The 18424-nt window shown below is 57.6% G+C and overlaps 4 protein-coding genes across 4 annotated transcripts; 3 read left to right on the top strand and 1 right to left on the bottom strand.

The window, feature by feature from the left end:
* Positions 1–2255: 2255 nt before the first annotated feature.
* F5144DRAFT_299499 (uncharacterized protein) lies at positions 2256–4461 on the bottom strand. Its single transcript, XM_066783872.1, has 2 exons — positions 3765–4461; positions 2256–3690 (listed from the first exon to the last, which is right to left on the bottom strand). Exons 1-2 carry the CDS (start codon positions 4112–4114, stop codon positions 2427–2429), a joined length of 1614 nt encoding a protein of 537 aa, XP_066641603.1. The 5' UTR covers positions 4115–4461; the 3' UTR covers positions 2256–2426.
* Positions 4462–4808: 347 nt separating this feature from the next.
* Positions 4809–6976, top strand: F5144DRAFT_594288 (uncharacterized protein; the record flags this gene model as incomplete). The annotated part of the gene is made up of 4 exons (XM_066790563.1): positions 4809–5089; positions 5227–5231; positions 6505–6617; positions 6821–6976. The coding sequence occupies 4 exons, from the start codon at positions 4809–4811 to the stop codon at positions 6974–6976; spliced, it is 555 nt and encodes a 184-aa protein (XP_066641604.1).
* Positions 6977–9521: 2545 nt separating this feature from the next.
* On the top strand, positions 9522–13069 carry F5144DRAFT_604409 (uncharacterized protein; the record flags this gene model as incomplete). The annotated part of the gene is made up of 4 exons (XM_066791342.1): positions 9522–10074; positions 10127–10198; positions 10255–10473; positions 10533–13069. The coding sequence occupies 4 exons, from the start codon at positions 9522–9524 to the stop codon at positions 13067–13069; spliced, it is 3381 nt and encodes a 1126-aa protein (XP_066641605.1).
* Positions 13070–15698: 2629 nt separating this feature from the next.
* F5144DRAFT_622195 (Alpha/Beta hydrolase protein) lies at positions 15699–18390 on the top strand (the record flags this gene model as incomplete). Its single annotated transcript, XM_066792097.1, has 2 exons — positions 15699–15704; positions 16801–18390. 2 exons carry the CDS (start codon positions 15699–15701, stop codon positions 18388–18390), a joined length of 1596 nt encoding a protein of 531 aa, XP_066641606.1.
* Between the last annotated feature and the right edge of the window lie 34 nt (positions 18391–18424).

An 18424-nucleotide genomic window follows, 5' to 3' on the forward strand; every position in this document is an offset into this window, starting at 1 on the left:
ATGGTGGATACCGCCGCGCGTATCAAGGCTTAAGTTCAAACCACCAGGCCTTGGCCTGCCGCGTTATCCGCCCCTTGGTTGACGGCGAACCCGGTTGCCAGAGCAGGGAGGATGGCCCGAAGGAAAAGGGGGTCGATCTGATCTTCGGGCGCAGCTCCCCACGAATGAGATTGGGAGCAGTGAATCATTATGCTGTTTCCTCCTCTGTGGTGGGCTTTCTGGCGATCTTGTTGTTGCCATATGGTATCATTGGTGATGGCACTGGGATGTCCCCTCCAAGAGAAACTCACCGCCCTTTCACGGCATGAGCCACAATAGCTGCATCCACTATAATTTTAAGGCGCTGATAGGGCATGATGCATGAAGCCGAGGGGCACGAAGATGGGAGCTGAGAAAGAAGGTTTCAGATGAGAAGCCACCGAGTGGACAAGCTTAGAGGAAGACTCATGAGGAGGCGGCAAAACACGGCTAAAGAAATGGGAAGAAAGGATCACTTCAAACACTGGAGGATCCTGGCTAGAGATACCAAGAAGTGAGAACACAGGGCACAAAGGTAGAAGGGAAAAGATCGGTTGTGCCTTAAGAAGGCACTTTGGTTGGGTTGACTTGAGGATGGGTGAAGAAACAAAGGGGTAGTGCTGTGGCTGGGAGCATGCCATCCTCCCCTTCTCCAAGTCACGAGAAATGGCATCATCTGAGTACGTTTATCTCATGGTAGATTATTTGAAGGGAACCCATGCATCTCATCGGAACAAACGCCGGAGTCCAAATCCGGAGCTCCGGAGTCCGAGGACGGCCCCATATCTACATCCGGCCCCACTCCGTCGCCCGGGAGTCCGCCTCATGCTTCCGGAGGGCGGGAGGTCTCGAAAACCCCGCTCGTACTTTGACAAGTCAATCAAACTTCCTCCTGAAGCCCCCCTAATAAAGTCTCTAAGATATCTGAAGAGGTAGGTAATTTTGCGACCCCCTTTACCCGTGGTAGTCGTCGCTTTGCCCCCCACCCCTGGCTCTATATGATCTTAATCAAGGTCGAATCTGCGACGCCAAACAATGGGCGGTCAGGCACGCATACAGTCGGCCCCGTCGGCTGGAAGAGAAAAGGCTCCCAGTTTGGCTCTGCAGTGTCGACGTTGAGTAACCGATGAGACCCTCAAAGTAAACAAATGACACCGCTGTTAAAGCAGATATCATGGGGCCCGAACATTAACCAGCCTCACACTCCTCACGCATCGAAGCTGCCTTCGCGCAGATGCACGGCCCATCAGAGGACCCATCACAGGACAGCCTGTTTGAGGCCACCAAACGCGCTCTCACCGGTTGCCTCAACCTCTCTTCGGCACCACTGCCCCAACGCCCAGCCTTGAGTTGAGGCAGCCGCAACATATACCACGAGTGGCACAGCAAGTACCTCGCAAGCCGGCCGTCGTGTAACCGCCCGCCGACCATACCCGGCGAAACCATTGTTGGGTCTACCCTACCACACGATACCACTTACCGCATAGAGAAAATGCTACGCCTCCCTTGAAAAAACACCGATAAGCCGGACCCCGCTCCGGGCAGTTGGCACTAACACGAGGCGAGACGGATCCTATCAGCACTCAAAACACACTCCCGCCGGTAAACCCCGGCATATCCCAAACAACAAGCTGCTCGGCGCTGAGTAAATATGCAGCAAGAGCCCCAACCAACAACTAACTACCATCCGCCCAGCCGTGCTAGTTGCTCACCTCACAGGCAGACTCATCCATGAGCCGCCTCCCTCCGACGCACCCCCCTACCTCCACACTCCACACCACACCACACCACCACATCCACCCCTACCTACGTTCCATTCACATCCCCATTACCCGACCCCTCTGACCTCCAGCCCCAGCCCCAGGCCCGTGCCGCCCGCAACCCCATGGCATAGCCATCCATCCATCCGCCTCCGCCGCCGCCGCGCCCGCCCGCCCGCCGTGCCGCCTCGTCAAAACCCGTGTGTGGATCCCATGCCATGCGGCCCAGCCGCCCGCTGGAACCAACCCGTCGGAACAACCAACAACCTCCCTCATCTTACGCCCTCGAGTCTCGAGTCCAAACATGTTATGTGTTGGTGATGAGATGAGATGGGATGGGATGGGATGGGCATATTCCGTGATATCCGATTGGATGCGGTCTTTCCGAGAATGCTCACGTTGGGCCGTGGGATGTTGTTGTTCGCTGCGTCCCCTGCCCGATTGGTTTGCTGTGTATCTCTAATGACCGAGCATTTCTCAAATGATCTCAGTTGCAAGGGCATATTTGTTATTGTGTTTAGCGAGAAAGCCATCATAACTTCAAAATACACATTAGATGTCATCATTATGTATCGTAAGAAAGCAAGTCATGAAAAGCACCGCCCAACCGCCCAACCTGGGCCATCAGCCCTCCATAACCCCCCGTTATCACACCAACGCCCCGACGACGACCTGTACAACCGTCACAATAACCATCACAACCGACAGCCGGCCGGCCTGCCCGTCCCCCCTGACGACGGCGGCAGCTGCCCCGATTGAGGTCGAGGTCTCCAGCCCCTCGGTCGAGGCCTCCGGCCCCTCGGTCGAGGTCAGGGCGGTGGTCGGCGGCGGGGTATAGTTGGGGTCGGTATTGTGGTACGAGTACGTGAAATAGTCATTGCAGTTCTCGTAGCAGGTGTAGGTGCCGTGGAAGACGGTCCACTGGACGCGCTGGGCATGGGCGTAGAGGAGGTCATGATTGACGTCCCAGACGGCGGTGGTGGTGCCGTACTCGGCCCCCTGGCGCTTCTTCTTGTCCCATACGCGGGCGTCGCTGTACAGGCCCATGGTGACGGTGTGGTCGCGGAGCTGCGACACGCTCGACGCCACGCACCATGGCACCACGTAGATGAACACATTTTGCCCCCTCGTCTGCGTAGTGGCGACCTCGGTGTGGCTGAAGGAAATGCCGTCGCCAAACGCAGAAGGGCAGCACGCCTTGCTGGTTGCGTAGACGTCGTACGTGGTTGACTTGTCGTCGTCATAAGACGGCAGGCCGTAGGGCCGGATGGTGGTCTCCGATGCCGTCGTGTACCCCACTGGGCAGGCTGAGTAGAAGGCGGGCGTGCCGCTGACAACGGTGGAGGGGCCGGGCTGGTAGCAGGCCGTGTTAGACGGGTCAGGGTCGCCGGCGGCCGTGTAGGTGCACTGCAGCCACGGAGGGCTTGCGAGGGAGATATCGTCTGGGAGATAGCAGCTTGCCGAGACGATCCAGAAATTGGAATCCGATATGCAGGACGGCGCGGGGGTGAACTGGGTGACCACGTGCGAGGGAGGTGGGATATAGGATTTGGTCGGGGCGGAGGTCGGGGGGGTGGTCGGAACCAGGCGCGTCCTCGATGGGCTGGGCCTTGACTGCGGGCAGCGGTAGCCGAAGCAGGTCGAGGTTGTGTCAGCCTCCTCGTCCGGGTAGAGGTACTGGGCAATCCGGGCTGGTTCCGCCGCAATGAAGCCCTGCTCGTAATCCCACGCCACCTCGGTTGTCGCGAGTGGCGAGGCAGAAAGGGTCACAGTTACTACCTGGTCTGATAAGGCGCGGATGGATGTGGCCTTGCATTGGTCTGCGGTCCCAAAAGTTCCTGGATAGGTGGTGCCGCCGACAACAAAGGGGAAAGCAGTGGGGTTTCCGTCGGGAGCCTTGAAGTCATAGGCGCTGTATCCGTCAGTTATCACCGCGCATATGGCTGGGGAGCCCCGGGCTCCATCATTCTCTATCCAGGTACTCACGTCGGACAGCAGGTTGTCTCAACGATGGTGACGCCATCAACCCACTTTCTTGTGTCGGTGGCAGCACCCGTCATGCCCACCGGGCAATCACTGTATGCGGTGTTTCCAGTCGAATATATGTTATACTGGTAACATGCGCTGTGAAGCGCGTCTTTGGTGACGGCGGGCGGAGGGCCCAATCGGGGGAAGTCGCACCCAGAAAGCTTGACGGCCTGAGTCGGTCGAGGCTCGAATGGGGGGTAGTATGTGCCGCACCCATAAGTCGCCTCCGGGAGCCATAGATTAGACGATGCAAAGCATGTCGGATCCGGGGTGAAGATAGCCGTGACGGAGTCGCTATATCTAGCCATGGCGATTGAGGTGATGATCAGGGTATCCTCATTACCTAGTTGGCAGAGTTTGAGTTGAGTGAAGATGGATGGATGATATTTGCACCGGAAGAAGAGAGAGAGGATAAAATAGGTATCAACACAATCCCATCGGTTAAGGGCGGGGTGCTTGGTTGGTACCCAAGCTCAGCTCGCTTGAGATGGAGGTCGTGTTGGTTGCTGGGGGATGAAAAGAACCGCTTGGCATGCACGCTATTGAACTGCCATTGGCTTGTTTCCGGCGAAGGACGTCGCTTCCGTTCTTGAAAATTGCCATCGTTCCTGCGTTGTTTTTGAAGAGAACGACGGGAAGGTACGTGATCCGAGTTGGCAGATAAAGTACCCTCGCCATTTTCCCTTGGAGTTTTCCGAACTCCAAGGCTTCGCTGAGGTGGTGTGGGGGAGGCACGGCGATCACATGAAAGCGCTTGGCATTTGGAACGCATCTTACCTTGACTACCGATTTTTGACTTCGACATCGTGACAACGCGCCGGAAAGAATCTCACCGTCTTACCTCTCCCTCCACGTCCCACCGCCTTCGCTGCTTGTCGACCGAGGTTGACCGACAGCAAAAAAGTCACACATAAAAGGGCTTTCCCATCCCCTTTCCACGAACATGCAGACATTCCAAGGCAACCCAACTTCTCAAGCCCACCACCGTCATCAACAACCACCATGAAGCTCCTCCCCCTCTTCGTTGCCTCCCTCCTCCCCATCGGCCTCAGCGCCAGCCCCATCGCCAGCGCGGACGACCTCCAATCCCGCAACCCCGGTGGCGTTCTCAACCCGCGCGCCAACGGCGTCTGCAGGATCGTCAACGCGCCCTCGGGCGTGAACTGCCGATCGGGCCCGGGTACCGGGTACAAGGTGATCAAGTCCCTGGACAACGGCTTCCTTCTCTGGTACAAGTGCTACAAGAGCGGGGAATGCGTCACCCTGAACGGGGCCACCAATTGGTATGTTGTGTTGTCGCGCGGACTGGATCTTGGTTCCTGGCTGACCATATTTCCCCTTTTCGCAGCGGCTGGCATTATGCGTCGACCCGCGATTGGTCGTGTTATGTCAACGGCCACTTTACCGACAACAACTGCAGTGCCTGTATGTCTTCTCCCTCCTTCCTAGTGACTCGCGTGTGGGGTGGGCTAACATGGCGATAGCCAAACTTCCCAAGTGCTAGTGGAGCCAACAGCTCCCGCAGCTAGCGCTTCGTCGACCGATTGTTGGGGACGCCGAAGAGGCAGGCGGGAAAAATGTTCTCGGAGAAAAGAGCTGGGGGACATTGTTGCAACTGGGAATTACTGTGTATCCGAATTTCAGGAGATAGTCCTGTAGTGTTAAAGTAATATGAGGAAATCATGGGGGCAAAATTGCAGCTGCTCCCGATGAGGCCACTGGCTCAGCCGCTTCGCCCCTGGCGCGGCCTGGCCTGGACCTGACAAGGCTGACAACTCCCCCCCACCTTGCCACGTGTGAGAGCGAGCCGTCCCTGTGCAGAACTTTCGATCCGATTGGATGGGTACTGCGGGGGTTTTCAACCTTCTCAGCCTTGTTTGGCCTTGGCCAACGGTTGGGTCATCTGTGGATGCTCGAGGACAGATCGGAACTCCTTGGAGCCTATTACCGTGGTCTGCGCTGCCGGGAGCGTAGGCGTTTGTAGCTGCGTGTGGCTTTGACTCGAAAACGACTCGATAACGACCGGAGAAGTAGAGGTCCTAGAGAAGCCCTCGGATTCTCCTGCGACGAGCCTGGAGCCATGGCAGGCTAAGCCGGCCCAAAAGAACGTGCGGACGACGGCCTCCGCGACTCTGCCTTTACCGATGGGCAGGCTCAGCATTAGTGCCCTTCGTCCATTTCGGAAGGATGAGCTTGGTAAGTCATCGTGTTTCGTTCCTGGGTTTCGCTGCACCGGAAAAACCGTCTAGAACGATGTGCGTGAACGAATCGAGTCCAGGGCCTCCCGGGTTCCTGAGACAGAAATAGACGGGGGTTACTTTGCACCGACGGATATATAGGGTGAGGCCTTCTTCCCATCTCGGTTGATCGGCCTGGGGTTGCGTCGACCCGCGCACAGGTAAGCTAGCCGCGCCCAGAGACGCACCACCCACGTCTGAGCAAGACTGGTGGCACCGAGGATAAAGTAATCGAGCGGATGCAATATCAGTGAGCGATACGCTGAGATGCCCAAATTGGGGCCGCCCGATCCCAAGGTCTGCCGCCGCCGATTGCGGGGTGTGGAGACACTGGGACGAGGGGCATGACGCGCACCGGACAGAACGGGAAAGATTCCAGATATGGATTGCAGGCTCGGTGGGCCACTTCGTTGTCGATGAACCGGGCTCTCGAGAGAATTACGGTGTATGTAGATAATAAGTATGGAGGAGCTGTTTGCGAAGTCACGGTTTCCCGGCTCGTTCCGGATTCAATGATCTTCAGATCTACGACGGGAATGAAAGCCAGGGTGTAGTTATGAAAGACTTGAAAATGGTCATGCAGGTGGCTGTGCGAGCTCACCTCGTAACGGCGGGGACCGAGACGAAGGAATGCCATAAGCAACACGTGGTGCGAAGCAGACAACTGCGTATGAGCGTGCTGGGAACACTCGTGCCCTCAGTCGGATGCTGCGAGCGAGCCGCCCCCAGGATTTCTTCAATGGATTGGGCTTGTCATGAGCAGGTACGGCAGACCAGTTCTGCGGACTTGCCAGGATCTCGCCGCCAATGCGTCGGGTTTGGGTGGATCCTCTCGCCGATGACTGCCCCGGAACCCCGGGGTGGTCCGAATGGCCGGGTTTCTGGTCTCGCATTTCGCTGCGGCTCAATCGATCTGACAACAAGAGTGGTTAAGTTGTTGGGTCTTGGGAGATGGCTGTCACCACTAATGAGGGGGGGTGAAACAAAGACTCAATTGAACCATAAAACGCTGTTAAGTGGGCCGAATTGTGACGGATTCCAGGCGTCATGTTGTGCAACCGGACGGCAGCTGAGGTGAGATTGTGATGGGAAAGAGAGAGATGCAAACCTGAGGGGGGCTGTAGGTTGGCCTATGCCAGAGAGTTTCAGTTGATCTGCTCGGTTGGGACCTGAAACCTCCATTCTTTGGTAAATCAGATCTGGGTTCAGTCAACAAACGAGAACAAACCACAAACATAATGCGGGAAGGAGCTGCCCTCGGGTTCTCAGGTTCGGTCACAATCAATTTAATTCTTCCAGTGCCCAAGGCAAGAGCCAACCGCCTTGCCGCCCTGTCGAAGAAGTAGGGCAAAAATAAATTGCGCATCTGTTCTCTTGACTCACGAAGACTGTCAACCGGAAAGCGGGCATTAGGGACCTCAAAGGACCAAAGGACCAAAAGAGCTCACCACGTGGGGAAGAGGGGCTATGAGGAAGGAGAACAAAGCGACGGTAAGAATGGCCGAGGTACATACAAGACAAGAGAATTGATTAGGTACTTGATTGAGATTGGGTGTTGGAAGCTTCAATGCGGGTTTGCTCAGGGTCTTGAGGAATGCTACACGCTCAAATTGATCATTTTCGAGATTGTTCTGTGTGGATTTCAGCAGCGTTGTGACCTCACTGCCCCCTGTGCCTCTGGGGAACCGCCCTCACGCGGATCCCGAGGCCCTGCAGTGTTGGTTTCCGCTGGGGGCATGGCGGGGCTGGTTCCTGCTCGAGGCACGCCCTCTGACTGGCCGGGGGTCATCACTGTGGAGCGGAAATGTGGTGGTGGAGTCGGCCTTGGCTTAATATTGGAGACTCCTTTTTGTTAGCCTTGGCCCCGGGACCAGTCGCTGTGTGGCACCTGCTTGCAAAGCAATAGCACTCAGGTTTCCCGCTTTGAACGCAGTGTCGACCGATGACCCTAGGGCCGCATCGTTCAATGGAAACGGTCAACCGCCATCTCAAGTGACGTCCCCTCGCGCCCGCACCCCCTTTTTTTACTTTTACATCTGCTTCCCTTGTCAGCGGCCTTTTCCCCTTGTGCTGCTCCACCGTCCAGCTCGACGCTGGCCAGCATCAATTTGTTCCCCTTTGCCCGGATTTGCAGGTTGACTCCCTCCTCACCCCCCAGACACGCCGGCGAACCACTCGATACGAGACGAGACGAGACGATACATCTTGCCACACCTGCGACACCTGCACATCTGCACACCCTGCACACCTGCACGCGTTTCCGGTCGACTCGCTCAAATATTGTCAGGACTCGAGATTCCCGTGTATTTTATTCTGCCCCACGGCTTTCTCCGGTTGCTCCGAGTTGGTCCATTGTCTTTGCGGCTCCTTCCAGGCCAGCATCGCTCTGCCGCATTGACCGTGCTTGATCGCACTGTTGGACCAACGGACCTCTCTTGACCGAACTGCCTTTCGCTCTGGCCCCAAGCTTAGTTTTGTTGTCCCGGCATACCATCAAAAAACGGGGCTCCATCGCCATCTCTACCGCCGTTCGACCGATTTCGACCGGCGATCTCGTCCGACCATCGAAGCTTATCGGTCCATACCACTATCGCTCCGCACTGACGGGATTCACGAGGAGCACCGATCAACAAATTCAATCATTTCAGACATCCAGAATCGGATCCGCTGCTGAATTTACACTACATACTGTCCGTGATCGGCACTGGGTGCAAGCAGCTTTGCTGTCAAAGATCGCCAGGACATTCTCGCGGTTGCTCGGCCGATACTCAGGGGTCTGGGCATATTCGCTTTCTGCTGTCTCGGTTTTGAGCGTGTGCACCTGTTCTCACCAAGTGTTCCTCCAAGTCGAAGTACAAATCGAGAGGTTGCCGAACTGCTAGAAACCCGCGGGAACCACCCGCATCCAGGGCATTCCAAGCGCAGGGTCCATCCCCATCGCAACGCATCCCTAGCACCAGGCAACGCCACTCGCCGGAGTTAAACCTGCAGCAAGTGGATCTTGGGGCTGTCCTGCACCACGCTCGGCTTCATGGACGGCCAGCCTGTAGCGGCTGAACCCAAGCATCATTCCCAGTCCCACGCTTGGTCGGGCACTCCTTCTGCCTCCGCAACACCGAGGGTAAAATCCACGTCGCCATCCGATTCCTCGACGGGCTATTTCGGCTCCCAGCTGGAGCTCCTCCCCATCCTCTTCCCCCAGCAGCAACTCTACCAGGACAAGCTCCTCCAGTACAACAAGCTCGTTTCGGCCGGCCGGGGCGGTGGAGGTGGTTTGCAGACGCCGCCACTCCCTCCTGTGGTTTCCTCCCCGCAAACAAAACCCTCCACGCGGTCGCGGTCCTCTTCTAAAGTGTCAAACAAGGATAACACCCACACAAAATTGACCGCCCAAAGCTGTCATGGGAATAGACCAGCGAAATCATCAGAGATCGCCGAACGCGCGCTTATGAAATCGGGAAAGGAACCTTCCAACAAAATGGCGGCCAAGAAATCGACCGACGTGTCCGCCCGGCTCCCACCCTCAGCTACCCAAAGCGCGCCATTCGCGGCCGCGCAGTCGAGCTCGGTACCATCAACGCCTCACCAACATCCCCGAAAATTCTCCTTCGAATCGCGCGAGCACTCGCCCGGCGCCACGCAGAATCATTCCCCCCGCTCTGCCTACTCCGAGACAAACGGCAGTGTCCCTTCGCTTCGACCACTCCCCCCTAGGCTTGGAGGATGCCGATTCGAGACCGCGATCCCCCACTCGCGACGCCGAATGCCCTACAGCATCGGGACGGACAGGCTTGAAACTCTGAGCGCGGATAAGGTGAAAAGCAAGCTCTCGGACGAGGAGGAGTCGAAACTTGAAAGCCACATCCAGGAGTTGTTCAGCAGGTTATTACCGACAGATGCGATCGAGATGAACCGGCGAAAGCTGGTTGACAAGCTCGAGAAGCTCTTCAACGATGAGTGGCCGGGCCACGATATTCGAGTGAACTTGTTTGGGTCATCAGGAAACCTTCTATGCTCCGATGACTCTGACGGTAGGTGGTGTTTCCAAGGACCCTCGATAGAGTCCACGCTAACAAAGCGCAGTCGACATCTGTATTACCACCCCCTGGCGGGAATTGGAGAGCGTCTGCTTGATCGCCGATCTCCTACATCGACGTATGCGCACCCCCTCCCCGCCCTTCCGCGTTTGGCCAGAACCTAATGGAAACTAGATGGGATGGAAAAGGTCGTCTGTGTCTCGTCTGCCAAGGTGCCCATTGTGAAGATTTGGGACCCTGAGCTAAGCCTGGCTTGCGACATGAACGTCAACAACACATTAGCCCTGGAAAACACTCGCATGGTGCGGACCTACGTTAGCATTGACGACCGTGTGCGGCCCCTGGCCATTATCATCAAGTACTGGACGCGGAGGAGGATCATCAATGATGCAGGTTCGTGACCCCCGGCCCATTTTACCGTGATTGCACCGCTTCTCACACCTCATACGTAGCTTTCGGTGGGACCCTGAGTTCTTACACCTGGATTTGCATGATCATTGCGTTTCTACAGCTCCGCGAGCCCCCAGTACTGCCCGCGCTCCACCAACGGCACAACCTGAAGCTACTCAAAGCGGACGGCAAGCGCAGCGAGTTTGCTGACGACATTTCAAAGCTCCGAGGTTTCGGCGCGAAGAACAAGGACAGCCTAGCGACCCTCCTCTTCCAGTTCTTTCGGTTCTACGCCCACGAGTTTGACTACGACAAGCATGCCTTGTCAATACGAACGGGGAAATTGCTAACCAAGACGGAAAAGAAATGGCATATTGGTTCGAACAACGCCCTTTGTATCGAGGAACCGTTCAACACAATACGCAACCTGGGGAATACGGCCGACGACACGTCATTTCGGGGCCTCCACATGGAGTTGCGGAGGGCGTTCGATTTGATTGCGGAAGGCAAGTTCGAACAGTGCTGCGAGGAGTACGTCTACCCCAAAGAGGAGGAGAGGATATGGCAAAAGCCGGCGCCGGCGCCAAGGCCGATCCTGGTGAGGAGTGCTTCGCAGCAGCACGGCGGTGGCGGCCGCAGCCGCGGCGGGTTCCGCAGCAGCCGGCAATTCCGGAATAACAACTCGAATCGAAGGGGGTCGTCCGGCGTTGGTTACGAGAACAACCAAACTTTCGCCCAAGGAACACTCCCTCCTACCTTGACTACGCAGGATCTCTTGTGGTACCAAGCCCAGAGCCCCCACCTGGCCGTGCCCCAGGAGCTCTTGACCACATCGCTCAATGCTCTAGCCGCGCACGAGTCGATGCGGTTCCAGCTGTACACCCAGCTCAACCAACAACAGGTACTCGCCCATGCTCAACGAATCCAGAATAGCTCGGCGACGGATCGGTCTCGTACCAACTCCTTCGACAACCCACCATTAACAGCCCCCATCCGACCCGAACTTATGTACGGCTTCGGATTCCCGATCCAGCCCTCCCCGTATTTTCACCAGGCATTCACGACTTACCCTTCCTCGCCGGCAACAGTGGCTGCAACAACCAACGGGCAATCTGAATTCCGCCGGAGTCTCCATCGTAACGCGGCGGCAACGGACGCGACCACCTCCCCTGGCAGTGGTACCCTTAGGTCGCAATCCCAGCCAGCTTCGAGGACGCCAATGGCTGCGTCGCAGTCCATGGCCGCATACTCGATGCCTAGCCAAACCTATAACGGGGTTTCCTCATCGCAGTCACGCCAAGTGAACGGCGTGCACGTGAACGGCTTCGTCCCAGACGAGGCGGGTGATTTGGGGTTCGACGATACGTCTGCAAAGGTTCTCTCCGACTCGCCGCCCCAGGACGACGACCCGCGTTACGTTGGGTATTATGTGAATGACCACTCGAGCCAGAACCGACATGCAAACGGATTTCTCAGCAACGGCACGCCCAGCAACGGCAAGACGTCGGGCGAGCCTAGCCAGAGCAATCAGGGAGGAGGAGGGCGCCGCAGGTTGTCGACTGATCAACTGCCCCAGTCTGTCCTTGATCGGAGGATGAAACGGACATCGCGGTCGCCTTCGCCCATGGGGCATGCCAGGAATATGTCGGTTGGAGTGAGTTCCGCACCGCTGCTCTCGACCCCCTTTCACCAAACCAACGGGAAGCTGCCATCGAAGCCCCTGGTGGTCAATGGAACAGCGCCTAAGCCAGCCTCAGCTGTTGGGCCTGCCCACCCCGCGGCAGCTCCTGAACCGTTGGCTACGAATGGCATCGGCCATCATGACAACGCCTTGCACATCCAAGGTGTGAGTCCCAGCAGCACGTGGCCGGAGCCGCATACCACCCCCTCGCCCAGCAGCACCGAGCCCGTCGCAACCCCAGTGTCGCAGCGGCCGGTCATTGTGAACGGCTCCTCAACGAACCGCTCCCCTTCCACTATGCCGAATATGATGGACGCATCATTCCAGCAACGGCTCGCCATGGGGTCCGGCGTTCACCTGCCTTATTCAGCGGTCGCCGGGGACCCCAATAACCTGGCGGGCTTTTCACGGATCCACACTCGACAGCAGCTGGCGCCATTAGACCTAGCTATGGGAGACTTTGCAGTCCACCAGGAGTTGCCGCACCTCTCCCCTGTGTATGAGCATCGCACGCCGTCACCGACAGTGGCGCGGCGGTTCGAACCGTCGCCCATCGCTCAGGTGCCAGGACTGCCCTCGATGAAGGAATATTCCAAGTCCTCGCACAAGTCCTCAAACCATAACAACAGGTCACCGAACGGCTCGTCGGCCCGCCAGCAGCAACATCAGCAAGACACCACGGCTCGGTCGCCCGCCCATGACCACAGGATCAACGGGCTTGCGAGAGAAAACGGACACGTCCGCGCCGCGAAGAGCCAGACCGAGTCCTTCAGCGGCTGGCAAAAGTCCAAATCGCGCAAGAAGGGTGTCGCGGACCTCAAAAACGCCGCGGCCAACAGCAACGGTAGCGGGAATGCCAACGGCTTCTCCCACAGCGAGCCGCCGCCCAAGAACGACGCCGACCGCAAGGGTGGCTGAGCAACCCGCTCTTCAAGGGTGGTATTGCGGTGTCGTACCTGAGCTACTAGTCAGCTCGCCAGCTCGCGCATGCCGGCCTCCTCAGGGATGGGTCAGGCCAACCCCGGCTGAGGGGCGGGTTTTCAGGTTGGCTGGTCGGCTGGGTGGACTTTCTTGGATACTTCAGTGTCCATGGCCCCAGTCTCTGATCCACCAGTTTGCGAGGTCTCCCTCTCTGTGTGCCTTGAGGGCTCTTGTGTTATTGGACAGCTGCCTTGATTCTTCAGGATCTCGTCATCTGATTTGAGCCCGCTACTGTATGGGCGCGCATCTAGGGCTGGCGTTGTGGAGTTTAGCCTGTCCGGAATTCGGGGAGGAGTTGGTGCGATTTTACTATGGGCGAGTGGGCCACTTTCGTGTCCACCATACCTGGCACGACGGGTGCTCTCGCGGGAGTCATGGGAATTTCGGGAACCATGGAGCGTCACGATCTCTGTCGACCGGCCGAGCTCGACAAGCGGACGTGTTCACGCTGAGGTGGGACGAAGCGAAGCATTGTTAGGATTATCAGCGATGAGAAATGGACGGGTTGGGTTGATGGTGGTACGGACAGAGATGGCATGGCGTTTCCGGGCATCGCAAAGCGGGGGTGATTCAACTCGGCGCGGCTCAGGTTCATGGTCGAGGGGGTGTTTGGGCAGCAGAATCATGGTGGAAGAGGTGTTGGTGGTCGGTTGGCCTACCAACCTGTATTCGGCTGCGTCTGTGTTGTCGGTCTACTGCGGGAGAAGAGAGGGCCCGGGTTTTTATGTTTACCCCTGTTTGCCCCCTTTCAGTGTCTCATATGTTTTTTGTGTGCATCATGGGCTTTATAGAACGGGATACCATGGTTCTGGTTCTTCACTGTCTGGTCGTCTGGTTCTGGTCTGGTTTTTGCTGTATCGAGAGACACGAAACGGAGCGCGCAGCGGAACAAAACATGGCAAGGAGAGGATGATAAGAAGAGGGAAAGAGAGAGACTTGTCCATTACCATGCCATACCATACCCTTCCCCATACCCCATACCCATAGCCCCCACGTTGCAGAATACAGACAAGGAATGAAAATGGAAAATTCTTAGTATGTGGTTCCTGATGGAGTGAATCGTATCCCGACTCATAAAGTACGTTAAGTATCGAGTCCAGAATAAATGTATGTTGGATGACGGAACGAATACCACTGAAGCAATCAACTCTTTCGGCCTCATTGGCTCGTCCCTGGGCCGTCGAAAAACAAGCTTTTGTTTTGGAGCCTCACCCGCAGACCGTCACCTGCGGTCAGATCTTGGCGAGATGTTAATCTAACGGAAGTGGTTGTCCAATATGGCTTCTTGTGCATGGTAGCTATGGTATCCATAACGAACTGGACCGACAAGATGCAGTTGACGGATCGTCAATCGGACCTCCGAGGAATGAGACAGCATGAATTCCCCCTGTCTCTCCTCCCGTCGAGGCCGCATGGTAGTTAGTTAGTGCATGAGCAGAACAAAGAAATATGCCTTGTCTCGGGCGCCACCGCTTTCATGACCCGTCATGCCCACCCCCTTCAGCACTTGCTACGCGTTCCAGATCGGCCTAGACCCCAAATCTTACATGACCTCGGAATCCTAACTGCCCAACTCGGCTTTTGTTACGTGGGTCGGACCGAGGAGGAGCTCTCTTACACCCTCTCTCAGACACTTGTCTCACACACTCACTTTCTCAAATTGAAGGGGCTTGTGGGGTTGGCAGCGAGACGGGCATGACCTTGCCGATACAAAGAGTTCGATCGACTAGGGAGAAGGGGTGATGGGTAGAGTAGCGGTCAGGATACGAAATTAGAGAGGCTGGAGTAAGGAAAGTGAGACTTGTCTGCCAATTGGCATGTGCTCGGACATTGATCTTCGACTTCACCATGTCTGGCCACACTCCCGTCGTACCTAAATTAGCTGATACATATATGCATGTCTCACCGAGACAACGCAATTCCCCGAGGAATGTTGACGAATCTAGGTCTTAGATTGTAGGAAAAACTACCATGCGCCCACCCGAACGCCAGTGCTAAGCACATGCTCAAATAGCATAATACACATCGATCTTGGCCGACTCGACGAAGTTGGCCCAAGAAGGAAACCTCGCCTTGGACCAGAGCGTCACCACATCACCCAACTTGAGGCCGCGGACAAAGTTTCCGGTACCCGTAGCCTTTCCTCGGCCCTCTCGTTCAAGTTTAGTGGCGGCTTCAACATCACGCTCTGGGTCGACGTCGTCCGTGTAACTCCAGACCACGCGGTGCTCCAGGGCTTCCTTCTCTGCTGTGAGATTGCACTGGACTTTGAGTTCATCGGACGGGTGAAGCTGGTGCTTGAATATGTACGCGTTCTGAACCTCTCCTTCCCACGCCACCTCTGGAATCACGGTGCACAAGTCGTCCAGCTTGAGGGATGGTTCTTGAAGCCGTTGTTCCCTTTGGTCTGGTTGCTCTGGTGAGCTTGTTTGGGCGGGGCTCGTTTTGCACCAGCGTTCCAACCCAGCTTCGAACCATGACCACGAGCCGCGGTATGTACCGTGGTCGTCTCGGGAGCCGCCCCAGCCTTGGTCACGGCTACGAATGGTGAAGACGATGCGACGACATGGCTGTGCGAGTAACGATATGGGAGATGCGATAAGCTGCTGGAAGTCATCGGCCGAGTACTCTTCCCCAGGCGGCTGCGGCTTCAGCAGTGTTCTTTCGATCGCCGAATCATCGGTACTGTGAGAGACGCGCTTCCAGTTATGTAACCCAAGGGGAACGGAGCGAAGCTAGGCCAGGAAACCGTCAGTCAGCACGTTGCAAAGTTAGAGGACAAAGGCAGCAACGGGGCACGGGGTAAACATACTAGGAACACATCTTCAGCCCCAGTGCGGCTACTCCCAAGCATGGCGTTATTCCCCCGTGCAATCACGGTAGTGCCATTGAGTTCGGTTGTAGTGTGTGGCCAGTACTCGGCAAGGTCAACAATCTTGTCGATGATTTCAGGGGGTAGAGTGAGAGCCTTGGTCAACATGGCCTTAGCGACGATAACGTCAACGATGCTAGGGTCATATCGACCTCCCCCAGCACCGCTAGTGGCAGCTGCATTAGAGCCTGTTGTGGACATTCTCCCTGATTTCCAGATTGGATACAGGTAATAGGCGAGAAGCGATGCGCCAAGCGTAGCCGTAAGCTTTATATCGATGCTCATGAAATTGTTGGCAGCTGGGGGAATTTTAGAAATAAGGCGTATATAGAAGTGAGAGGTAGGGCACTAGTTCTCCAAAAGCAACTGGTCAGGCAGCAATGCGAAGCGTCGTTGATAGCTCTTGCCTTGTAAGACATCGTGGGAGTTGAACGCGTGGGGCATGACATCACCCCACAATCCGCCAAGAGCTGAAACGGTACGATACAGGGGGGGAAGCGGGGCTCCCGCTCTTGCTTACCTTAGCATTTCTGCCAAGAATGCACGTGAAATGGCGAAATACCCCAAAACGGGAGACTCGGACGAAACCGAGCAGTGAATTGGAAATACACCCACGGCGCCGGTAACGGCCCCAGCAAGGGTTCCGGCGCCCATAATATATCCCTCCCTCCACAACGACAATTGATGTGCAGCTCTTGGATTATAGGTTACCAACCATATCAGTGCCGAGCCGAATCCTTCCTCCACCCACCGGCACTTTTTGTTGCCAAAGAGAGCACCCACACACAGCATGAAGTCGCAGCGAGTGACATCGACCCTGCGACATGCGAAAACCGTCTTCACCACTGCCGCCGTGCCCCGGCGGCCCGTCCACCTCCACGCCGTGAAGCCCGCCTGCACCAATGCGGCACGATACCTCCACGGCCAGGCCGCCCGCCGTAGCGGCGCACCCTCGAACCCCGCGATCAAGTTCCCCTGCCTCGACGCCCTCGAAACCCGCTCGGCCACGCTCGAGCAGCAAGCCTCGACCCGCTCCGACAAGAGCGGCCCGGAGCCGTCCTACACCGTCGGCGCGACCCAGACCTACCGCTGCCAGGACCCCCTCCTCCTCGACCACGGTGGCCAGCTGCACGAGTTCGACATCGCCTACGAGACGTGGGGCCAGATGAACGCGGCGCGGAGCAACGTGATCCTGCTGCACACGGGACTGTCAGCCTCGTCGCACGCGCACTCGACGCCCGAGAACCCGCAGCCCGGGTGGTGGGAGAAGTTCATCGGCCCCGGCCTGGCGCTCGACACCAACAAGTACTTCGTCATCTGCACCAACGTCATCGGCGGGTGCTACGGGTCGACGGGCCCGTCCAGCATCGACCCGCTCGACGGGCAGCGGTACGCAACGCGCTTCCCGATCCTCACCATCCAGGACATGGTGCGCGCGCAGTTCCGGCTGCTCGACCACCTGGGCGTCGAGACCCTCCACGCGAGCGTGGGCTCTAGCATGGGCGGCATGCAGTCGCTCGCGGCGGGCGTCGAGTTCCCCGCCCGCGTCGGGCGCATCGTGAGCATCTCGGCCTGCGCGCGCAGCCACCCCTACAGCATCGCGATGCGGTACGTGCAGCGGCGGGCGATCCTCAACGACCCCAACTGGAACCGGGGCTTCTACTACGGGCGCGTCCCCCCCCACGTGGGGATGAAGTTGGCGCGGGAGATCGCCACCATCACGTACCGGTCCGGGCCAGAATGGGAGCAGCGGTTCGGGCGGCGGCGGGCGGACGGTTCCAAACCACCAGCGCTATGCCCCGACTTCCTAGTGGAAACCTACCTCGACCACGCCGGCGAGAAGTTCTGCCTGACCTACGACCCCAACAGCCTCCTCTACGTCAGCAAAGCGATGGACCTCTTCGACCTGGGCCGCGCCAACCAGCTCGCCACAGCGGCACGCCGCGCCGAGCGCGCCCTCCTCCCCCCCTCCTCATCCCCCAACGACCCCTCCAGCAGCGGAACCTGCAGCCTCACCCTCCCGGACAAGCCCTACGAAGAACAACCCCAACAACCCGACCCCACCACCCCCAACCCCACCACCCCCAACCCCACCACCCCCAACCCCACCACCCCCGACATGAACCTAGGCACACCAACCCCCCCCGCAGACCTCATCGCCGGCCTGCGCGTCCTGCGCTCGCACCCGGTCCTAGTGCTAGGCGTGGCCAGCGACATCCTGTTCCCGGCGTGGCAGCAGCGCGAGGTAGCGTCGGCGCTGCGGGCGGCGGGCAACGCGCGGGTGGAGCACCACGAGCTGAGCGAGGTGCAGAGCCTGTTTGGGCACGACACCTTCTTGTTGGATGTGGAGGGGGTGGGGGGGCAGGTGCGTGGGTTTTTGGGGTGAGTTTGGGGTGAGAGGTGGTATGGGTTGGGGTTGG

The sequence above is a fragment of the Chaetomium tenue genome (assembly GCF_020726465.1).
Source record: "Chaetomium tenue strain MPI-SDFR-AT-0079 chromosome Unknown F5144scaffold_5, whole genome shotgun sequence".
NCBI classification, from domain to species: domain Eukaryota; kingdom Fungi; phylum Ascomycota; class Sordariomycetes; order Sordariales; family Chaetomiaceae; genus Chaetomium; species Chaetomium tenue.

Excerpts from the sequence above, each read along its gene's own strand:
- F5144DRAFT_299499 (XM_066783872.1), bottom strand. The coding sequence starts at position 4,114 with ATGGCTAGATATAGCGACTCCGTCACGGCTATCTTCACCCCGGATCCG. Across the intron at positions 3,691-3,764 it reads GAGACAACCTGCTGTCCGAC|CGCCTATGACTTCAAGGCTC; the intron begins GTGAGTACCTGG and ends TGACGGATACAG.